At 39.6% G+C, this 17838-nt stretch overlaps 1 protein-coding gene across 1 annotated transcript in view; it reads right to left on the bottom strand.

Annotated features, from left to right (window-relative positions):
• The window catches only part of SHTN1 (shootin 1), a 96735-nt gene that overhangs the window by 39513 nt on the left and 39384 nt on the right, over nt 1-17838 (bottom strand). Inside the window, exons 7-11 of the mRNA XM_072805169.1 lie at nt 16325-16406; nt 12648-12742; nt 7473-7619; nt 4555-4708; nt 2341-2440 (exon numbers count right to left, since the gene is read on the bottom strand). Of these exons, the coding sequence (XP_072661270.1) occupies nt 2341-2440; nt 4555-4708; nt 7473-7619; nt 12648-12742; nt 16325-16406 (578 nt within the window). The remainder of the gene's footprint in view (nt 1-2340; nt 2441-4554; nt 4709-7472; nt 7620-12647; nt 12743-16324; nt 16407-17838) is intronic.

Genomic DNA, 17838 nt, shown 5'->3' with positions numbered 1-17838 from the left:
TAGTCCATAACCCTGTGAACTAATTCCTTAGAATAAACCTTGTATGTGAATGCACACAATATATACATAAGTATGTACATATGTACATACACACACCCCTACTACTTCCGTGTCTCTGGAGAACCCTAATATACCAATACACTCTACCACCCCCTCGTGAGCCATGCCTGCCCAGGATTTACCCGGTGTTCGCTATGGCTGGTACAACATGACCAAGGTCTACCTTCTTCCTCCAACTCCTCTCTCCCACCTGTCCCCTGGGGCAAAAGAGCAGGTACTAGTCTTTTTTTTTTCTTCCGGTTTTCATTTCTATCTATGATTTATGTTAGTGCAAAACAAATGTGGCTCAGGACCAAAGTTAGAAAATCTTGATTAGTGGATTCAGAGTCCATTGAAACTCAATAGATATGCAAATGTATTTCTTTGACAAGAAAGTACTCCTAACTCCAAAAAGAAAAAAAGGAAAAAAAAGAAAAGAAAAAGAAATCTCTTTCTGAGAAATTATATCTTATACTACTTAAATTCATCTTAAAATAAAAATTGTTCATGTTATTCAACGAAAATTTCTTCAAAGGGCCTTATAAGAGTTCATGCTTTAGATATACACAGTCTGAATCCTACATTCATTTCTCAGTAAAACTATAAAGTGCTCTTTGGAAAAATATCCTATTTAGGTTATACTTTACTTTTAATTCCAAAGGTTTCCAGGCTTGTGAGACTAAAAATTAAAGGCCAACGGCAAGACTATAATCGCAATTTTAATAGCTCTCCCTCCTCATACACAGTAGTGACCTTTATTATCAGCACAAAATTCTACACCTTAGAAAAAGAGCTAAGTGATGAATTTCTTGTTTTAAATGTCACATTCAGAATATCTCCAACGGATTTAGCTACCCAGGACAGAAAGAATTTAAAATACCTGAAATTCTTTCAATGGACTCTTCCATCAATCACGTGTAAAAATTATTTTGCCTCAACTACTTCAATGGCTTAAAGTAGATTATGTCCTACCCTCCTCAGTAAGAAAAACTAATGAGAATCCTTTTTAAAAGGCAAAGTCCCATTTTCATAGTCATGTGGGAGGAACATGCTACTCATTCTATTCACATGCATCGGCAAAGGTGCAAAGTACGAATAAATGGCCCTGTGTGAAAGGATTAAACAAATTGCATGAGTTAATGAAAGGTAAAAAAAAAAAAAAAGAAAATCTAGCCAAATTTTAAAGTCCATTTGTTCAAGAATAAATTATACAGACGCAGCTAACATCAGGACACAAGGAAGTAAGTTGTCACAGTGGCAAGCAGGTTGTGTCTTCTGTAATTCTGGACGGTGGAATGAAGAACCACAAAGGAGGCAAATCTTGCCTCTAGGCTTCCTGGGGTGTACTGTGCTTGATTCAGGCACTCAAAACCACCGAGTCACCCCAGGCTTCAGAAAAAGTGAATTCTTATCTGCATATAGGATTCCCTGTCACAAGAACGTAAACATAATTTCTTCTTCTTATGGAAGATTCTTCTCTCAGCATTATTAAAGGTTTAAATATGAGGTTAGGGATAAAACGTAATTAGCACTTTGAGTTTAATTATTAGTGTGTAACAATTAGTACTGGTAAGTTTTTGTTTCGTTTAGTACTTTTATTTTTAAAGTAAATGAACAAACCAAGGCTTTTCAAATTCAAATTAGGGTAAGGAAAGATAAAAACAATTAAAACATCCAGGAAAAGTTCAAAATTCCTTGGTCTTCCACTTAAAGGAAATCCTAACATCATGGGCTGAAATCTTAATACTGAAGTATCTAACTTTTTAAACAAATCTCCAGCTCCTGGGTTTGGAACATCCACATGTAATCTGAACATCGGTAGCAGAAGGACATGGAAGGCCACAAGAATGTTTCTGCCAGGTGTTTCTTGGGCCTTTTCTATATGTATTACAAGAAGGAAGTGACACATTGGACTTTAGAAAATTTTCTGAGAGGGATGCCTGGGTGGCTCAGGCAGTTGAGGGTCTGCCTTCCGCTTAAGGTCATGGGATCAAGTCTCGCACTAGGCTCCTTGCAGGGAGCCTGCTTCTCCCTCTGCCTGTGTCTCTGCCTGTCTCTCACAAATTAATAAAATCTAAGAGAGAAAGAGAGAGAGAGAGAGGAAGAGATAAAGAGAGAAAATATTTCTGGGAGAAATCCTGGCTGGTATGTTTCAGAGTTTTTCCGACCCCTCCTTCTAATGATGCAATCTAAGACAATAGTTTTGGTTCTGTTTTTTAAGAAGGGACACCTCTAGCATACACTTCCAGTTCTCTGACGGGGAAAGACATGATGCAGAGCAGTCCCCCTGCATGTGCTTACCGGATAGGGTTGGGAGGAGGAGGGGGAAGCGGCGGTGGAGGAGGAGGTGGCGGAGGTACAGAGTTCTCAGACTGGTTCACCCGTTTCTGGAGTTCATCAACTGCACGGAGAGTAAGCATTCAGAAGAAGAGAGCTGAAACAAGCAACTTAGCACCTTTTACCCACACAAAGGAGAAAACATAACCTCTTTCAAAATCAAGTCCTTTGTATTAAGGCAAAGTTAGAAATCTCAGTATGAAACTGCAGAACGGCTTAACCTTTTCATCATCCGGCTGCTACCACTAATGCACGGGAGGCCTTACACAGCTTACAAGAAAACGTCACTGTCTTGTTGCTGTATATACAACTGTGGAAAGGAAAAAAAAATCAGGACAATAGCTGGATGGGTGGGAAGCAGGGATCGAGTAGGCTGAAGAAATATTTGTTAACAATGGCATGTATTACCCAGAACACTAAGAAATTGTGAATACTTGACTTTTAAAATGTATAGACCAGGAATTAATTTTAAAGATGACATTTAGTAATGAATCTTAATAACATAATTTCCTCCTCCACCTAATTTCCTTCAAAAATTGCAAATCCCAGAGTTCTTGATTTTGACCAGACTCAGACACTGTCACTTCAGAACCTTTTTGCTCTTTTGAAGGAGGATTCTGGAAATATAATTTATCCCCTCAATTTATTCACATCCTTAATGGAGCAGGTATTTTAGCCCAACAGTGTGAACGGGTTCATGCTCAAAGCTGTTCAAGATACAGTTTTGAGTTCAAGGAGCTCAACTTCAATGTATATCGCAGACACAAATACCTCTAAGACAGGTTCCAATAGGCTCTAGGTACTGAATACTGTTTGCACTCAGGAACGGCACCTGCTGACCCCAGCCTTTCCTCTCTTCATGAGTAACTGCACCCCCAATGAGCTTGCCTGTTTGTTTCTATGCTCAACACTTTAAATAAGCAGTGTGGGCTATGCTCTCGGACAGCCAAGAGTCCTCTAGTTATAAGTGTGTGTCTGGCTCTCCAAAGAGAGTGTGAGTTCCTCAAGGACAAAAGGCGTGGTTTCTTTCCTTCTAGATTTCTTATAGTACCCTAGGGTAAGGCTGGCTATACACACAGCAGATACTAAATAAAACATACTCGAAACTGAATCTCAGGTTATCTCTAGTGTCTGCCCCTTCTATCAATAAAAAACATGGCTCTGGCCATAGGCTGCCTGGATAGTCACTTAAAAAGAATGGAATCTTAATTTTAGATCAATTTTTTAAGAAGTAAATTGCAATTCATTTTCATTGCGGGTTAGAAAGCATTGAATATTTTTTAAAGGGGAGAAAAGGCCTACCAGGTTCTTCTATACGGATTTCAAAATTCTAGTATAAAATTAACCAAAAATATCTCCAGTGAATACTGAAGCTGTTATAAAAGGGAACAACCTGCCTCCTTAAATCACCTACCTTCCAACAGAAACTTATTACTTATTACTTATCCCTGTGTAATAATCCAATTCACACATTCCTGTCAAGCCTTCTGGAACTGAATGAATAAATCCTTTGATTTAAATATCCCCTGGTGTTTTAAAAGTTTTTCCACTTAATATACATATTGTTGCCCATTTTATTGTTAGGTGTGACACTGAAAGTATTAGTTCATGGGTATAATTAGACCACAAACGAGGGCTGTATGAACCTTAAAAGTTTAATTCTTTTTAAAAATGCTCCCTAAGGGACGTCTGGGTGGTGCAGTCAAGTAAGCATTTGACTCCTGACTTTGGCTCAGGTCACGATCTCAGAGTGGTGAGACCGAGCCCCAAGTTGGGCTCTGTGCTGGGAATGGAGCTTGTTTGGGATTCTCTCTCTCCATCTCTCTCTCTCTCTCTCTAAAAAAGGAAAGGGGGAAAAAAAAAAACCACTCCCTAAAATGATCAAAATAAATACTTCTATCTGTCCCATCTGAAGCCCTGAGAAATGCCGAAATGTTGGTCAGATGAGCAGTATCTTTGTCTCTCCATTCTTCATGGGAGGCCTGCACATGCTCTCAGTCCACAGAGTTTTACATGCTTGTGAATCCCTGGAGTACAGTGGCCACTCTACTGAAGCGATTTTGATATTCCCCTATAGCATTCAGCCAAGCATTCTGGACTAGCTATGGGCTGGGTTTTGTGCTGGGCACAGGGGATTCACAGACTACTCAGACACAGTGGCCCACTGGACACTTTTACCAGAATGCTTTAAATCTCTGGCTCTCTCCTCCGAATTCTGGTATTTCAATTCCAGTTCTCTTTTATCCTCTTCCAGAAGCCCCAGCTGCTGTTTGAGGCTGCGTATCTCTCTGTGGAGTGCTGCGTTTTCTAGCTGCTCTTCTAAGTCTTTCACCTGTAATTCATAAACAGACATTGACAGCTTTGCCTTTGTCAAGGAAAATTAAAGGGGGAAAGATCAGTTTCCCTTTACTTTGCAAGTCACAGCAAAGAGATTACCAATCCATCTTAAAAACCATGCAAATTCTGGAGTACAGATGATAATTGAAAATGCCAGCTATTTAAACCAATATAAATTTATTGAAGACAAATGTCCCAGATAATTATGTGTTGAAACATGGGTCGAAAAGGTAAAATAATACCTAAGAGATTCATTTAAAACAGATTACTACCTCATACTCATTTTCAAGAGAAAATTCAGGTAGCATGAAAAAGAACCTTTAGGGGGATAATTCAGTAACAAGTATCAAAAACCTTAAAAAAGGAAAGAAAGCGAGAAAGCAAATGGAAAGATGGTTTGATTCAGCAACACTGCTTTTAGAACTTGCTTTAAAGAAATAGTAAGGGGGCACCTGGGTGGCTCAGTTGGTCAAGCATCTGAGGATTCTTGATTTCAGCTCAGGTCATGACCTCAAGGTGGTGAGATCAAGCCCTGTATGGAATATGCTTAAGATTCTCTCCCTCTCCCTCTGTCCCACCCCCGCCACCCCACTCACAGGTTTTCTCTCTCTCAAAAAAAGAAATAGTAAGACAAGTATTTACATTATTCACCAGTGTTCCTTGTAACAGGAAAGTATTGAAAATAAGTTAAATATCCACCAATATTATGGATTTAATAAATCATGGTATATTCACTAACTAAAATACTATACAACCATTTAAAATCATATAGTTGGAGCACCTAGGTGGTGCAGCTGATTGATCATTCTACTCTTGGCTTCAGCTCAGGTCATGAGCTCAGGTTGTGAGACTGAACCCTCATAGGGCTTCGTGTTGAGCATGGAGTCTGCTTGAGAGTCTCTCCCTTTGCCCCTCCACGTGTGTTCTCTTTCTCTAAAATAAACATGTAAGTTTTTAAAAAATAAAAATAAAATCACAAAGCTCACTATATGCTAACATGGGATGATATGTTACCAACTAAAAACAAATCAGGTTGAAGAACAGTATGCATGGTACATACATTCATAAAATTAACCATTTAACCATTTGTGTAAAGTTTGGATAGGTACCAAAATATGGAATTCTTGGGCAATCTTAATTTCTTCTTTAACTTGTACTGTATTTTCAACATCCAATTATGAGAAGAAACGTATATTGTTTTTATCACCATAGAAACAACACGGTGTTTAAAAGACAGCTGGAGAATCTGCAGGGGAACTTACAGGCAGGTAAGAACCATTTAAACCACCACCACCGCCCCAGGAAAGATTACACAGTTCAGTCTAACAGTCTTAGAAGTACTGATGGGAACAATTTACAACTTTCAGCCAATCTTCAGCATCAGGTACTTGCTCCGCCTACCCCAACAAGGCACACAGCCAACGATGGAGCCCCATACCTCAGTTCAACTCAGGAGGTTCTAGACCTGTGTGGTTTACTAAACGGGTTAACTACTACTACTAAGGTTTTTCAGAACTGAAAAATTTTAGCTTGAGCTACATAAAAATAAGTATTCCTTTATTCTTTATTTGAAATGATAATCCCTGTTTGTGGGGACAAGAAGGAAGGGAGGGAGGGAGGGAGGAAGGGAAGAAGGAAGAAAGGAAAGGAAGGGAAAGGACGGAGGGAAAGAAGGAAGGGAGGAAAGAAGGAGGAAAGGGAGGGAGGAAAGAAGGAGGGAGGGAAAGAGGGAGAGAAGAAGGAAAGAAGAGAAAGGAAGGGAAAGAAAGGAGAAGGAAGGAAGGAGGGAATAAGGAATGGGAGGAAGGAAGGGAGGGAGGAAGGAAGGAAGGAAGATAGAAGGAAAGAGGAAAATCTCTCCTCCCTAGTCCTCTTTCCAGGGGCAATCACTGCTCCCAGCTACTCATCTGGAGGTCCTGTGCATACACCAACATTTCTTACTGAGGGGAAAATAAAAATCCGCTCTGCCTCAGGACCAACTTTGTAAAAACTTCAGAAACTTCCGAGGGTTAAATGTCAATATTATTGCTTAAAGAGACTTTGACAGGTGATAAATAGCAGCCAACAGCCTTTTCTTCACAAACGAGGTGTACTGTAAGTAGTATAAATATTGATGTAATTTTTCTTAAGTGGTTTCCTTCACTTCAAAGCCTCTGTTCCACCTCTCTGCCTCCTCCCCTCCCGCCTCCTCTCTCACCTACCACAACAACTACCTTTTCTGCCTGGCGCACAAAGGTGGGCTGTGTCAGCTGGAATAGTTCCACTCAAACAAAATAAAATAACCACTTAGGAAGTCTTTAAACATATACATTTGTGGAGGTTCACAAAATCAGAAATTTTTTCTAAGCAAGCAATTACCCCTAACGATGGACTTTTCCTTTCCTCCCTCTTTTAGTAACACTTGTGCCTTCTCGTAAGTTCTCGGAGACGAACGCAGGCTCCCTGTGTATGCAGTCCCCAATACACATTCGACTCACAGATGTCCCAATTGTGCATTCCGTGCACTATGCATGGTCTTTTTAAATTCTCTCTCTTTCCTTTGCTTCTTCAGACCTTTGGATAGGTTAAAGACCACAATGAAGTCCACATAGTGCACTATAAATTGGGCACTAAATTAAGTTCATTTGGTAGTTACTTTTTTCTAAAAAAGCAGAAAAACCAGAAAGATTTACTAAGACCAACGAGGGGGCTTTAAGTGACCAGACTTAGCCCTCTCCTGTCTGTGGCTGTTATTAAGACACCAGAAGAAAATCTGTTACCTTTTTCTGATGCTGAATTCTCTCTTCTTCAAGTTGCTGGATGAGTTTTGCATTTTCTTCTAAAGCTTTCAAAAGCTGCTGGTCAGGAGCAGAGCTCTGCAGCAGAAGGTGGCTTTGCCTCTTTAGCTTGTTCTGTTCAATGAACATCTGCAAGAGTTAATTACAAAAATGTACATGCCAATCAATCTCACGTATCTCCTCAACTGAAAGCAAAGCAACAGGAAAGTACGTGGAATTTTTATTGAAAAGTTAAAGGCAATTTCTGAATTGTACAGTATTACATTTTTAGAAGTAATGATCGTTATGATTTCATACATAACTTTCATGCAATCTTCAAGGACCTTCACCCTTGCCCCAATGAGGCATGTATGTAATAATTGTGTCCTATGCTTCAGTTTTTAAAGTTTTATTATTGTCTTAAAATACATTAATACTGGGGCACCTGGGTGGCTCAGTGGTTGAGTGTCTGCCCTTGGCTAAGGTCATGATCCTGGAGTCCTGGGATCAAGTTCTGCATTGGGCTCCCCACATAAAGCCTCTTCTCCCTTTGCCTATGTCTCTGCCTCTCTCTGTGTCTCTCATGAGTAAATAAGTTAAAAATCTTAAAAAAAAAAAAAATCTCTTCCTTTAAAAAAAATACATTAATACTATGGTACAGGCTGGTATTGATACAGGCTGGTATTTTTTTTTTTTTTTTTTTTTTTTTTTTTTTTTTGATACAGGCTGGTATTGACCAAGAACTTGTCTTACCTCAGGTACTCTGCTAAATATTTTATACTTATTATTTTAATCCTTACATCAGTCCTATGAATTAAACACTTGCGGTTTGAATAGCTAACACTGACTAGCACTATGTGATAGACACGATGATGATTTTACATATAACACATCGTCTAATCCTTAGAATAACACTGTCAAGTAGATACTATTATTATCCCATTCTTACTAATAAGGTAAGTGAGGTTCAAAGGGATAAAGTGACTTTCCCAAAAACACATGGAGATAGCAAAACCAGGATCTAAACTGAGATCTGTCTGATTTAAAAGTCAAAGCTCTTAATCACCTGGCTAACCTCCTTCCTCTGGTATTTACAAACCTAATGTGTTTTGGTTTACGCCAATTAGCTTTTCCCCAGTGATTAAAGTAGTTAACAGTCAGGAGGGTAAAAAAGATGCGATACACTTATATTATTATTCATTTAGCCTTTACAAGCTCACATTTCTTAATACATTATTTTCTATTAACCTGTTACTTCTTTTCCTTAATACCCTATACCAGTTAGCCAGTAGATGATTCTACACATATTTTATAAACTCTGAAATAAGGCCCATATTTCATATTCTTCTTCCACCTGAGGCTTTCTGTGTAAGAAGGCTTAGGGGGAATGTGTGTGTGTGCACGCACAGGTGCTAAGCTCGAGGACAGTGAGACTGGGAGCATCCACACTCCAGGGAAGAGTCATCCATATTTCATCCATATCTCATCTAGTATCTGATATCTGAAACCAATGGTATAATTGAAACAAGCTATTTCTATTTACTATTACTATTGCAGTCATCTTAAATACATCTTTCCCCTCCTACAATTTAACTTGGCTGGGGTCCCTTACCAGGGTCTTAGCCTCAACTAGCTAACAAGGAGGCCTGCAAATAGCAGCTGGACTCAGTGAGTCCTCTGGCTTCCCAGCGAGCGAGACCTTTCTCCAAGAGTGTCCAGAGGCCAAGAGCAAGCCGAAGGGCAGCGTCAGTGTGGGCAACCAAGGCGGGGACGGTGAACTCAGCAGTCAAACAGTACTGGGCTCAGGCCATTGTCAGGGCACAACTGAGTCCCTCACTGCACTGCTTCTCTGAGCTCCGGTTTTCACTTGGAAAAAAGTGACAGTTCCTCTTCTCTATGCGCACTCAGGAAAACTTGTTCAACTTTACATGATTACAAACAATTTAACTTGGTTATTTTAGAAAGAAGAGAGTGATGATTATGTCTTGGCGATGTTAATAATATGAATTTCTTTCACAAAACCCTGTAACCATTCCTAAATAGTAAAAGATGAAAAGAGCATATAGGAAAGAAATTCCTTGGATAGCCATGGTAACTTGAAAAAAATACTCATTAGACTACCTTTTCTAGACCTTAATACATTCACATGAAATATTCTATATAACACCTTCTAAAGATGTGCTTAAAGAAAATTTAGTTACCAAACAGTAGTGAATTTGGCTTTGAACTATGGTAAGAACCTGATATCTAGGGTTAGGGAGGTGGTCTCTTATCACACAAATGACATGAGTGTCAGAATTTCAGAGAGATTTCATAAATCTTTTCACAGAATGAAAGAGAGAAAAAAATCTTATGTCATTAATATAGAATTCATTCTTTCTGAAAGATTATTAAAATGTCATCTGCATTGTCTAGTGCAAATAGGACTTATTACAAAACAGTCTCACAGCATATCCACCCTACACATTTGAAGGAGGTATCCATGCTGTTGGAAGATCCATGAGGTATCCTCCAACCAAGAAAACTGCACATTTGGGAACTGTTTGTATTTTTTACAAGGTATACACACTCCTTTTATAATTAAAAATATAAAGTAAATTAATTTAAAATATTGAATTCTGGGATGGCTGGATGGCTCAGTGAGCATCTGCCTTCAGTTCAGGGCATGATCCTAGGTCATGGGATTGAGTCCCTCACTGGGCTCCCCACAGGTAGCCTGCTTCTCCCTCTGCCTATGTCTCTGCCTCTCTCTCTCTCTATGTCTCTCATGAGTAAATGAATAACATCTTTAAAAAAAATGAATTTTAGGGCTCCAGACTGTAAGCTCCAAAGGGGCTGATGATGATGGGATGATGTTGCATTCGTCACCATCATATTCCCAACAGCACAGTGTCTGGTTTATGAAGATGTTCACTGATGCACTAAAAACCAAAATGCAAGACTGGCACTTCTCTCGTTAAACCAAGTCCTGCACCTTTTAGCAGTAGTCATCTGTTTAAAAGTTGAGAATTGGGGTGCCTGGCTGGCTTAGTTGGTTAAGCATCTGACTCTTGATTTCCACTCAGGTCATATGTTAAAGGTCCTGAGATGGAACCCTCCCCACCCACCCTCACCCTATCCTGGGCTTTACGCTCAGCATGGAGTCTCCCTCTGCCCTCCTCTCACTCATGTGCATGCTCTCTTTCTCAAATAAATAAATACATCTTAAAAAAAAAAAAAGCAGCTATGAATCTGCAAACCATACATAGAAGAAGGTATATGGGTTTTAATCCAACTTTATTTTAAAGAACAGTTTCTGGGGATCCCTGGGTGGCTCAGCGGTTTAGCGCCTGCCTTTGGCCCAGGTCGTGATCCTGGAGTCACGGGATCAAGTCCCACATCCGGCTCCTTGCGTGGAGCCTGCTTCTCCCTCTGCCTGTGTCTCTGCCTCTCTCTGTCTGTGTCTCTCATGAATAAATAAATAAAATCTTTAAAAAATAATAAAAATAATAAAATAAATAAAAAACAGTTTCTGGGGTGCCCGGCTGCTAGAGTCAGTAAAGCATGCAACTCTCAATCTTGGGGTTGTACTCAAGCTCCACATTGAGTGCAGGGATTACTTTAAAAAATAAAATCTTAAAAAATTTCTTCTCACTACTGTGTAGATAGAATCTAGATGCTGTAAAACCACTAAGCACCCTTGCAAATCCTGATGCTACCCAGAAGAGGAGTGCGACCGGCCGCCACACCTCCATCCCCTTGTGCCGAGGTCACACGTCAGCATCGCCGTTTCCACCAATCACTACCAGGTGAAGGACAGAGTCAAGCATTCATTTTCATATTCTTTGCAGAATCTTGCTTCTTCTATCTATCTTCTCTGCTACTGCATGGCCTTCAAGTTCTCTTTGAGCTGCTTTGTTTTCTAACGTCACTCCACAAACAACCGATAGAAAACTGAAAATGTCTCTCAAAATAAGACCCCGGCATTTGGGTCAAAACAAGCCCACCCTTTCAGTTTTACGGTGGAGGCATCTTCACATTATCCCCAGTCTCCCTCCCCTCTACTGTTTATGTTGCTGCAGCTTTTCCAAGGGACTCTGACACACTTCAATTCTTTTCTTCTTTCTTCCAAGTAATAAGAGGACAATTTTTACTCACCTTTCATTAAACTCTCTGAATAAAATGAATCGGAATATTTCAAATCACATCTTCTTGGCCTAAAGCTTTTACACAGTTCATTGCTAGCACAGCTACATTCACATGCAGAAAGACTCCTGAACAAAACCATGATCTGATTTTTAAATGTCATTCCCATAACCCCATGCTTTGTCTTCCTTCTGCACCTTGGATACTTCTACCTACGTGTGTTTTACATTTCCTTAGCTACTTTCCTTCTCAACCTGCAGTGTGCATGCAGATTCAAGATACTTAGACATGATGGAAATCTCAGACCAGCAACATCCTTGAGCTGTTACAGTTCAGCCAACTGGTGCCTCATCATTTCCATGTAAACCAGCCCTAGGGGCAAGAATACCCAGCAACAACATGTCAACAAAGGGAAGCTGAAACATGAGAAACTCAAAGCTTATCTCTAACAGGAGAGGAAGAGTGTTACTCTGGTGAAAGGCTACAATAATGGATGTATGTGGCAATGCTCCATAGCAAGTGGAAGAATCAACTAGAATAATAAGATCACCATCTAGTAGGTGAGGAGAAAAACTAACACCATGATACTGTTATTTGAGATGGTATTTGGAGATGTCACCTAGATTCCTAAGGCTACTGAAATGTACAGAAATCCTATACTCCAGCTGGACTCCCCATCACAAGTTTGCAGGTAACCCTAAATGTCATTTCTTTCCCCTATGCAGCATTTTATTGTACAAAACCCTTTTGAAAGATCATGCTGTTTGATTTCAAAATCCACATGGCTGGACTGGTAGCATCACGCATTTTAGAGATGGTGAAAGTGAAGCCCCAAAGAGGCTAAGGGCTGCTCTCAGGTCACATGAGTGACTGTTTGACACAGCCAAATCTGAACCCAAATCTTCAGGTTCAATGAACATAACATTATTCCACAGCTGGCCTCCCTTAATTCTAGGTGGTAAGTTCTTAGTCAGCTTCAAAACATATTTTGATATGTCATCTACAAAGTCCTCTCAGAAATAAAAATTTAAAACTAGGTCTCTGGACACTTACCTCTTGTGCAAATGACTCTGCTTTCTTTCGAAGATCCTTCTCCAGTTCCAAGTTTACTTGCATCTCCTCATACTCTTCTACTGCTAGCATGGACACTTAGGAAGACAAGGAAAAGAAACGGACAAAACACCACACAGACGGTCAGGAATCTGGATGAAAAACAGTGTTGAAAGGATTCTTTGTACCAGCATACAAGCGCCCTCATCCATTGCTGCTTGGAATATAAATGGATCAAACCATTTTGCAGGGCAGCTTGGCAATGTTAATCAAAAACCTAGAACCACTCATGCCCTCTGACTCGACAATCCCACTTTTGGGAACATACTGATTCCCCCGAGAGAATATAAATCATGAACATGTCCAGCGATGAAGCTGCAAGAATGGTCTTGGCATCACTGCTAATAACAGTGAATGGTCCAGATGGTCTCAGAGGCAGAACCAGGAAAGTATGGTACGTATACGAAACACGATTCTGCCATTGAAATGACACTGTAAAAAGCATATTTATGGGACCAAAAGACATTCATGATATATATATTTTTAAATGAGTTCATTTCTGTTTTTTACAAGCTGCAGACACAAAACACATTGACATGGCACTTCACAGAAGAGGAAACCTGTGAAAGGCCAGTGAATGTGCAGAAAGATACGTACCTTCACTAGTAATCAGAGAAATGGAAAGTAAAAACACAGGCACCTTTTTATACTCACCAAAGAAAGAACTGCAAAAGTCAAGAAGTAGAGTTACACCAAGTTTGGAGAGGATACAGAACGATGGGAACAAACACACTGGTAACAGGAGTGGAAATCTACTTAAAAAAGCAATCCGGCATCATGTGCTGGCACTGAAGATAAACTTTTACATTTGGCTATTATCTTAGTGAAACTCTTGAACACGTGCACCAGGAGGCATGTAAAAGAATTTCTGTAGCCGCATGACTCAGAATAGCAAAAAAGTGGAAAAAAAAAACTCAAACATCCACCAACAGGACACTGGATCAGTGAATTCTGGTATAGACACTGAATGGCATCCTATACAGCAGGAAAGTCAACATACCACAGCAGAGCCCTTTAGCAGGAACAGATCTCAGAGACACAGAAAACTGCACAGAGACATATGCAAAGTGATACCATTAATATAAAGTTCAAAAACATGTAAAATCAATCAACATGCTGGTAAGAGATACAGACATACTTGGTAGGACTGTAAATAAAAGCAATGATAAAAATCCGAGGGAGGAAGGGGTACAAGTAGAGATTGATGTTCAGGGACCTGTAAAGTGCCAAGAGCTAAAGAGTTATTTCTTGTGCTGATACTTCCCATCGTCCATAAATGTTATGAACACACTTAACAAACTATTTACCGTGTGTGTGTGTGTGTGTGTGTGTGTGTGGTTTTCTTAAGGTTGGAAGAATATATACGATGTCAATAGTGCTTATTTGGACTGTAAATATTGAGATTTTTTTTCCTTTTCCTATTTGAATTTATGCTTTCCACCAAAACGTATACTACCTGAAGAAAAAGAAAAATACATATGCATATATATATATGTTTGTGTGTTATTTTTAAGCATCTTCCATGTTTACAAAGAGAAACAGCCCTAGATCCATTCAGGCCGAGTCAGAGCTCTGAATTAAAGAATCAATGTAGGGCAGAAATTTTCAAAGGGAAGGTCTTGTCAAATAAGAGAACACGAAATCTTTACTACTTTCTGATGTTCTGTGGCCCGTTTAACGCTATAGACAGGCTCGAGGGAGTGATGATGCTGTTAGAAATTAGGCACAACACAGGTAGGTATCACACTGGCCTCTCCATCTGCCTCTGCAAGGCACTTTCAATCCTGAGCTGAGTCATATCAATAAAATCTTTAAAAAGGCACTCTTAATGGCTGCTTTCACACAATGTTCCGCCAGGACACTTCAGTCCTAACTGACTAAGGACCGGTTTGCTGGGTAATGACATAGAATTTCAAGCTCTGTGCTTGTAAATCTACTGCTTTCTCAGAGGAAAGACGAATACTCTTACTCCAGCAAAGCAATGTAAGTGGTGGTTTGTGATGTGAATTACAGGTCCCCGAGAGCCCAATGATTTTCAAACCTATTTAAAAAAAGAAATTTCATGAAGAAAACAAAGACGACTATGACTATCTGGAGGCCTGGGCAACACAACTGACTCTCTTTTCTCAGTCTTGAACGTCACAAAAAAAAAAAAAAAAAAAAAAAAAAGAAGAAGAAGAAGAAGAAGAAAAGAAAAGAAAAGAAAAAAGTGAATTTTCACCTGTCCTGGCCCTTTCGACTTGGATTCTGAAAGAAATGTGGTTGGTCCTCATCACCCATTTAGTTACATAATCTCTCTCTCTTCCTAGAGAGCGGGCTCTCTGAAGGCGAGATCCACGCGGTTGCCCTCTGCAGAACTGTCTGTTTCTAGCACCACGCATCAAGACCCGTTTCTATCTTCTTAAGTGTGGAACGAGCTGAGACATGTCACAATCTTTTTTTTTTTTTTAAGATTTTATTTATTAATGAGAAGCACAGAGAGAGAGGCAGAGACACAGGCAGAGGGAGAAGCAGGCTCCATGCAGGGAGCCCGACGTGGGACTCGATCCCGGGCCTCCAGGATCACGCCCTGGGCAGAAGGCGGTGCTAAACCACTGAGCCCCCCCTGGCTGCCCTGACATGTCACAATCTACCGTATCTCCCACACTGAAATGCCAGGTCCTTTATTTATTCAAAAATCTCAATTCGGGACCCAAAGGTAGAGGACTAGCACCAGTAACAACAGGGAAGGCTGGAAGGTTTCCTTTCAGTGTTGCAGCTTCTGAACTAGAAAAGAGAGTAGATGAAGGGGGGGGGGGCAGGGAAGAACAGAAAGTACAGGACATAAAAAAAAAAAATCAATTAAAAAAAAAAGTACAGGAGATGCCCCCGGCTCAGAACTGTGTTTGCAGAAGCGCCCCCTGGCATCATTCGCTTGTCCTGAAGCAGGGGGTGTGGAAACCAGCCCCCGTGAGACCTGATGCCACGTTTTAAAACAAGGATTCCGTTTTCTCTGGTGGTAGCCTTTGGAGAAAATTCCTTCCCCCCATGAGACCAGGTGTGCTTCTCGTGATCAAGAGGTTCATTTTCATATGATTCACAGAAATGATCATGAATCTCTTACGGGACAGCTCAGAGCCAGACTTCACTGCACACGGGCAGGAATGCGCAGGACCTCACAGCTGGCAAGCAACGTTGTGTATCAATATTTAATCTTACTTTTGCTCTGCCTCATTTTCTATATTCTCTTTATTTAAAATTTTTTCATATCATGTTGCATGTATCCATGTAGATATCCTAATCTCTTCTGGATTAAAAACAACCTTCCAACTCCATATATATTGAGGGAAGAGCCAATAATGCTATGGTCCCAGAGTATATGTAGATAGAACACTGTTTTGGTTTGAAGTGGGCCGTAAGTTGCTCAAGTGAAAAGCACTTAGAAATCCCAATACTCTGAAGTTGGGTGATAAAATAACCAGAAAGAGAGAGAGAGACTCTAGGCTAGAAATCAGGAAAACCAATACAAGGATATTCTTGTTACAAGACTCTTTAGGCAGAGGTATAAAACAACATAAAATGTATGTAAACCAAATAAATTACGTACATAGCTGAGAAAAAAAAAGACTGGAAACACCTACCTCTATTGCATTTTTCTAAGACTCTTCTCTGTTCAAGAACTTCTGAATTTAAAACATCTTTTTCTTGTTTAACTTTATTTACCTAAAAATGTGAGATTGTAAGGGAAGAAAACACCCAACATTGTAAAACACGACATAGGGTGATGTGTGGTACACAAACTGCTGTTCAACATTCAACATAAAGTTTTATCATTTAAAGCAGTAATTGGCTTTACTGTGTTGGGCTTTTATTAATGTTCTTCTTAAGGTTTCAAAGGTAACTACTTAAGTTAGGATGTACCTTTGGTAGAAAACTTATTTACAAATTCTAAACGGCACTGGTCCCTAACCCTGTAAAGATATTTTTAATGCAAAAATCCAACTAGAAAGCACCCAGAAAAAATACACTAATCATGCAGAGATCCAATACTCAATCTTAATAGTAATTTCAAACTCTGATAACTTTTAGCTTAAGTAAAACACATATGAATTTTTTAAATGAAAAATACTTTAAACTTTGATGACTTCTGGCTTAAATAAAGCACACATGAAAATCCTCCCCAAAAAACTTATACTTCTGAGAAATTTTTGGTATCAATCAATAGGAAGAGAATATCACAGGACTGTTCAAAAAAATAATGTAAAGTTATATGTATCAAAGTGGATAAATCTCACATGCACAATACTGAATTTTAAAAAGCAGGTATGGGGTGCCTGGCTGGCTCAGTCAGTGGAGCATCTGACTCATGATCCCAACGTCATGAGTTCAAGCCCTACACTGGATGTGGAGCCTACTTAAAATAAAATTTTTTTTAAAGCAAAAATAAAAATCAAGTACATTTACATAATTTAAAAACACTCAAAGTACCATGTATTATAGCAAGAAATGTAAGGAGATACATGTACTGGATGACAAAAACCAAATTCAGAATGCTGGGAAACAGGGCAAGGAGTGAGAAGAACGCAGTTTGGGAGAATGATACCGGGGTTTTCAAGACTGTGTATTAAGCTAGATAGTAGACACCCAGATCTTCATTATTTTGTTTTTTATACTTTTCATATGTCTAAAATAGTAATAATAAAAGTACTTCAGAAAGGGCTTCCACTAACATCTCTATGTGGGAAGGCGACAGGATGATCAGTAAATAACCATAATTGAGGAAGAGAGTGCATCAAAATGTGTTTGTCTCTTTCTTAAGGTTACAGTCAAGAAACAAACTAAGATAATGGTCCTGGAGAAGGACTCTGAACCCACCAGCATGCCAGAGAGCCTGTGAACTGGTTGTTTCAGTATAAGCTCTATTTTTGGTTTTGGTTTGAATTAGTAACTGGTAACTCTCCAACAGGAGTGCCACTTCCTAAGTATCATCAACCTCCTGCCCATTCATTAGGATGCTCTGCCACAGGAAGTAAATACGACCAAGGCTGAAATTAATGGACACTACCTCTCAACCTTTCTCTCATTATGGTTCTTATGAAAATAAGATAAGTACACAAACTGAGGTAGCTAGATAAGGCCGCTCACTTGAAGGGAT

Source organism: Canis lupus, chromosome 29 (assembly GCF_048164855.1).
Source record: "Canis lupus baileyi chromosome 29, mCanLup2.hap1, whole genome shotgun sequence".
In the NCBI taxonomy this organism is placed as follows: domain Eukaryota; kingdom Metazoa; phylum Chordata; class Mammalia; order Carnivora; family Canidae; genus Canis; species Canis lupus.
This window is presented reverse-complemented; position numbering and strand designations above follow the sequence as displayed.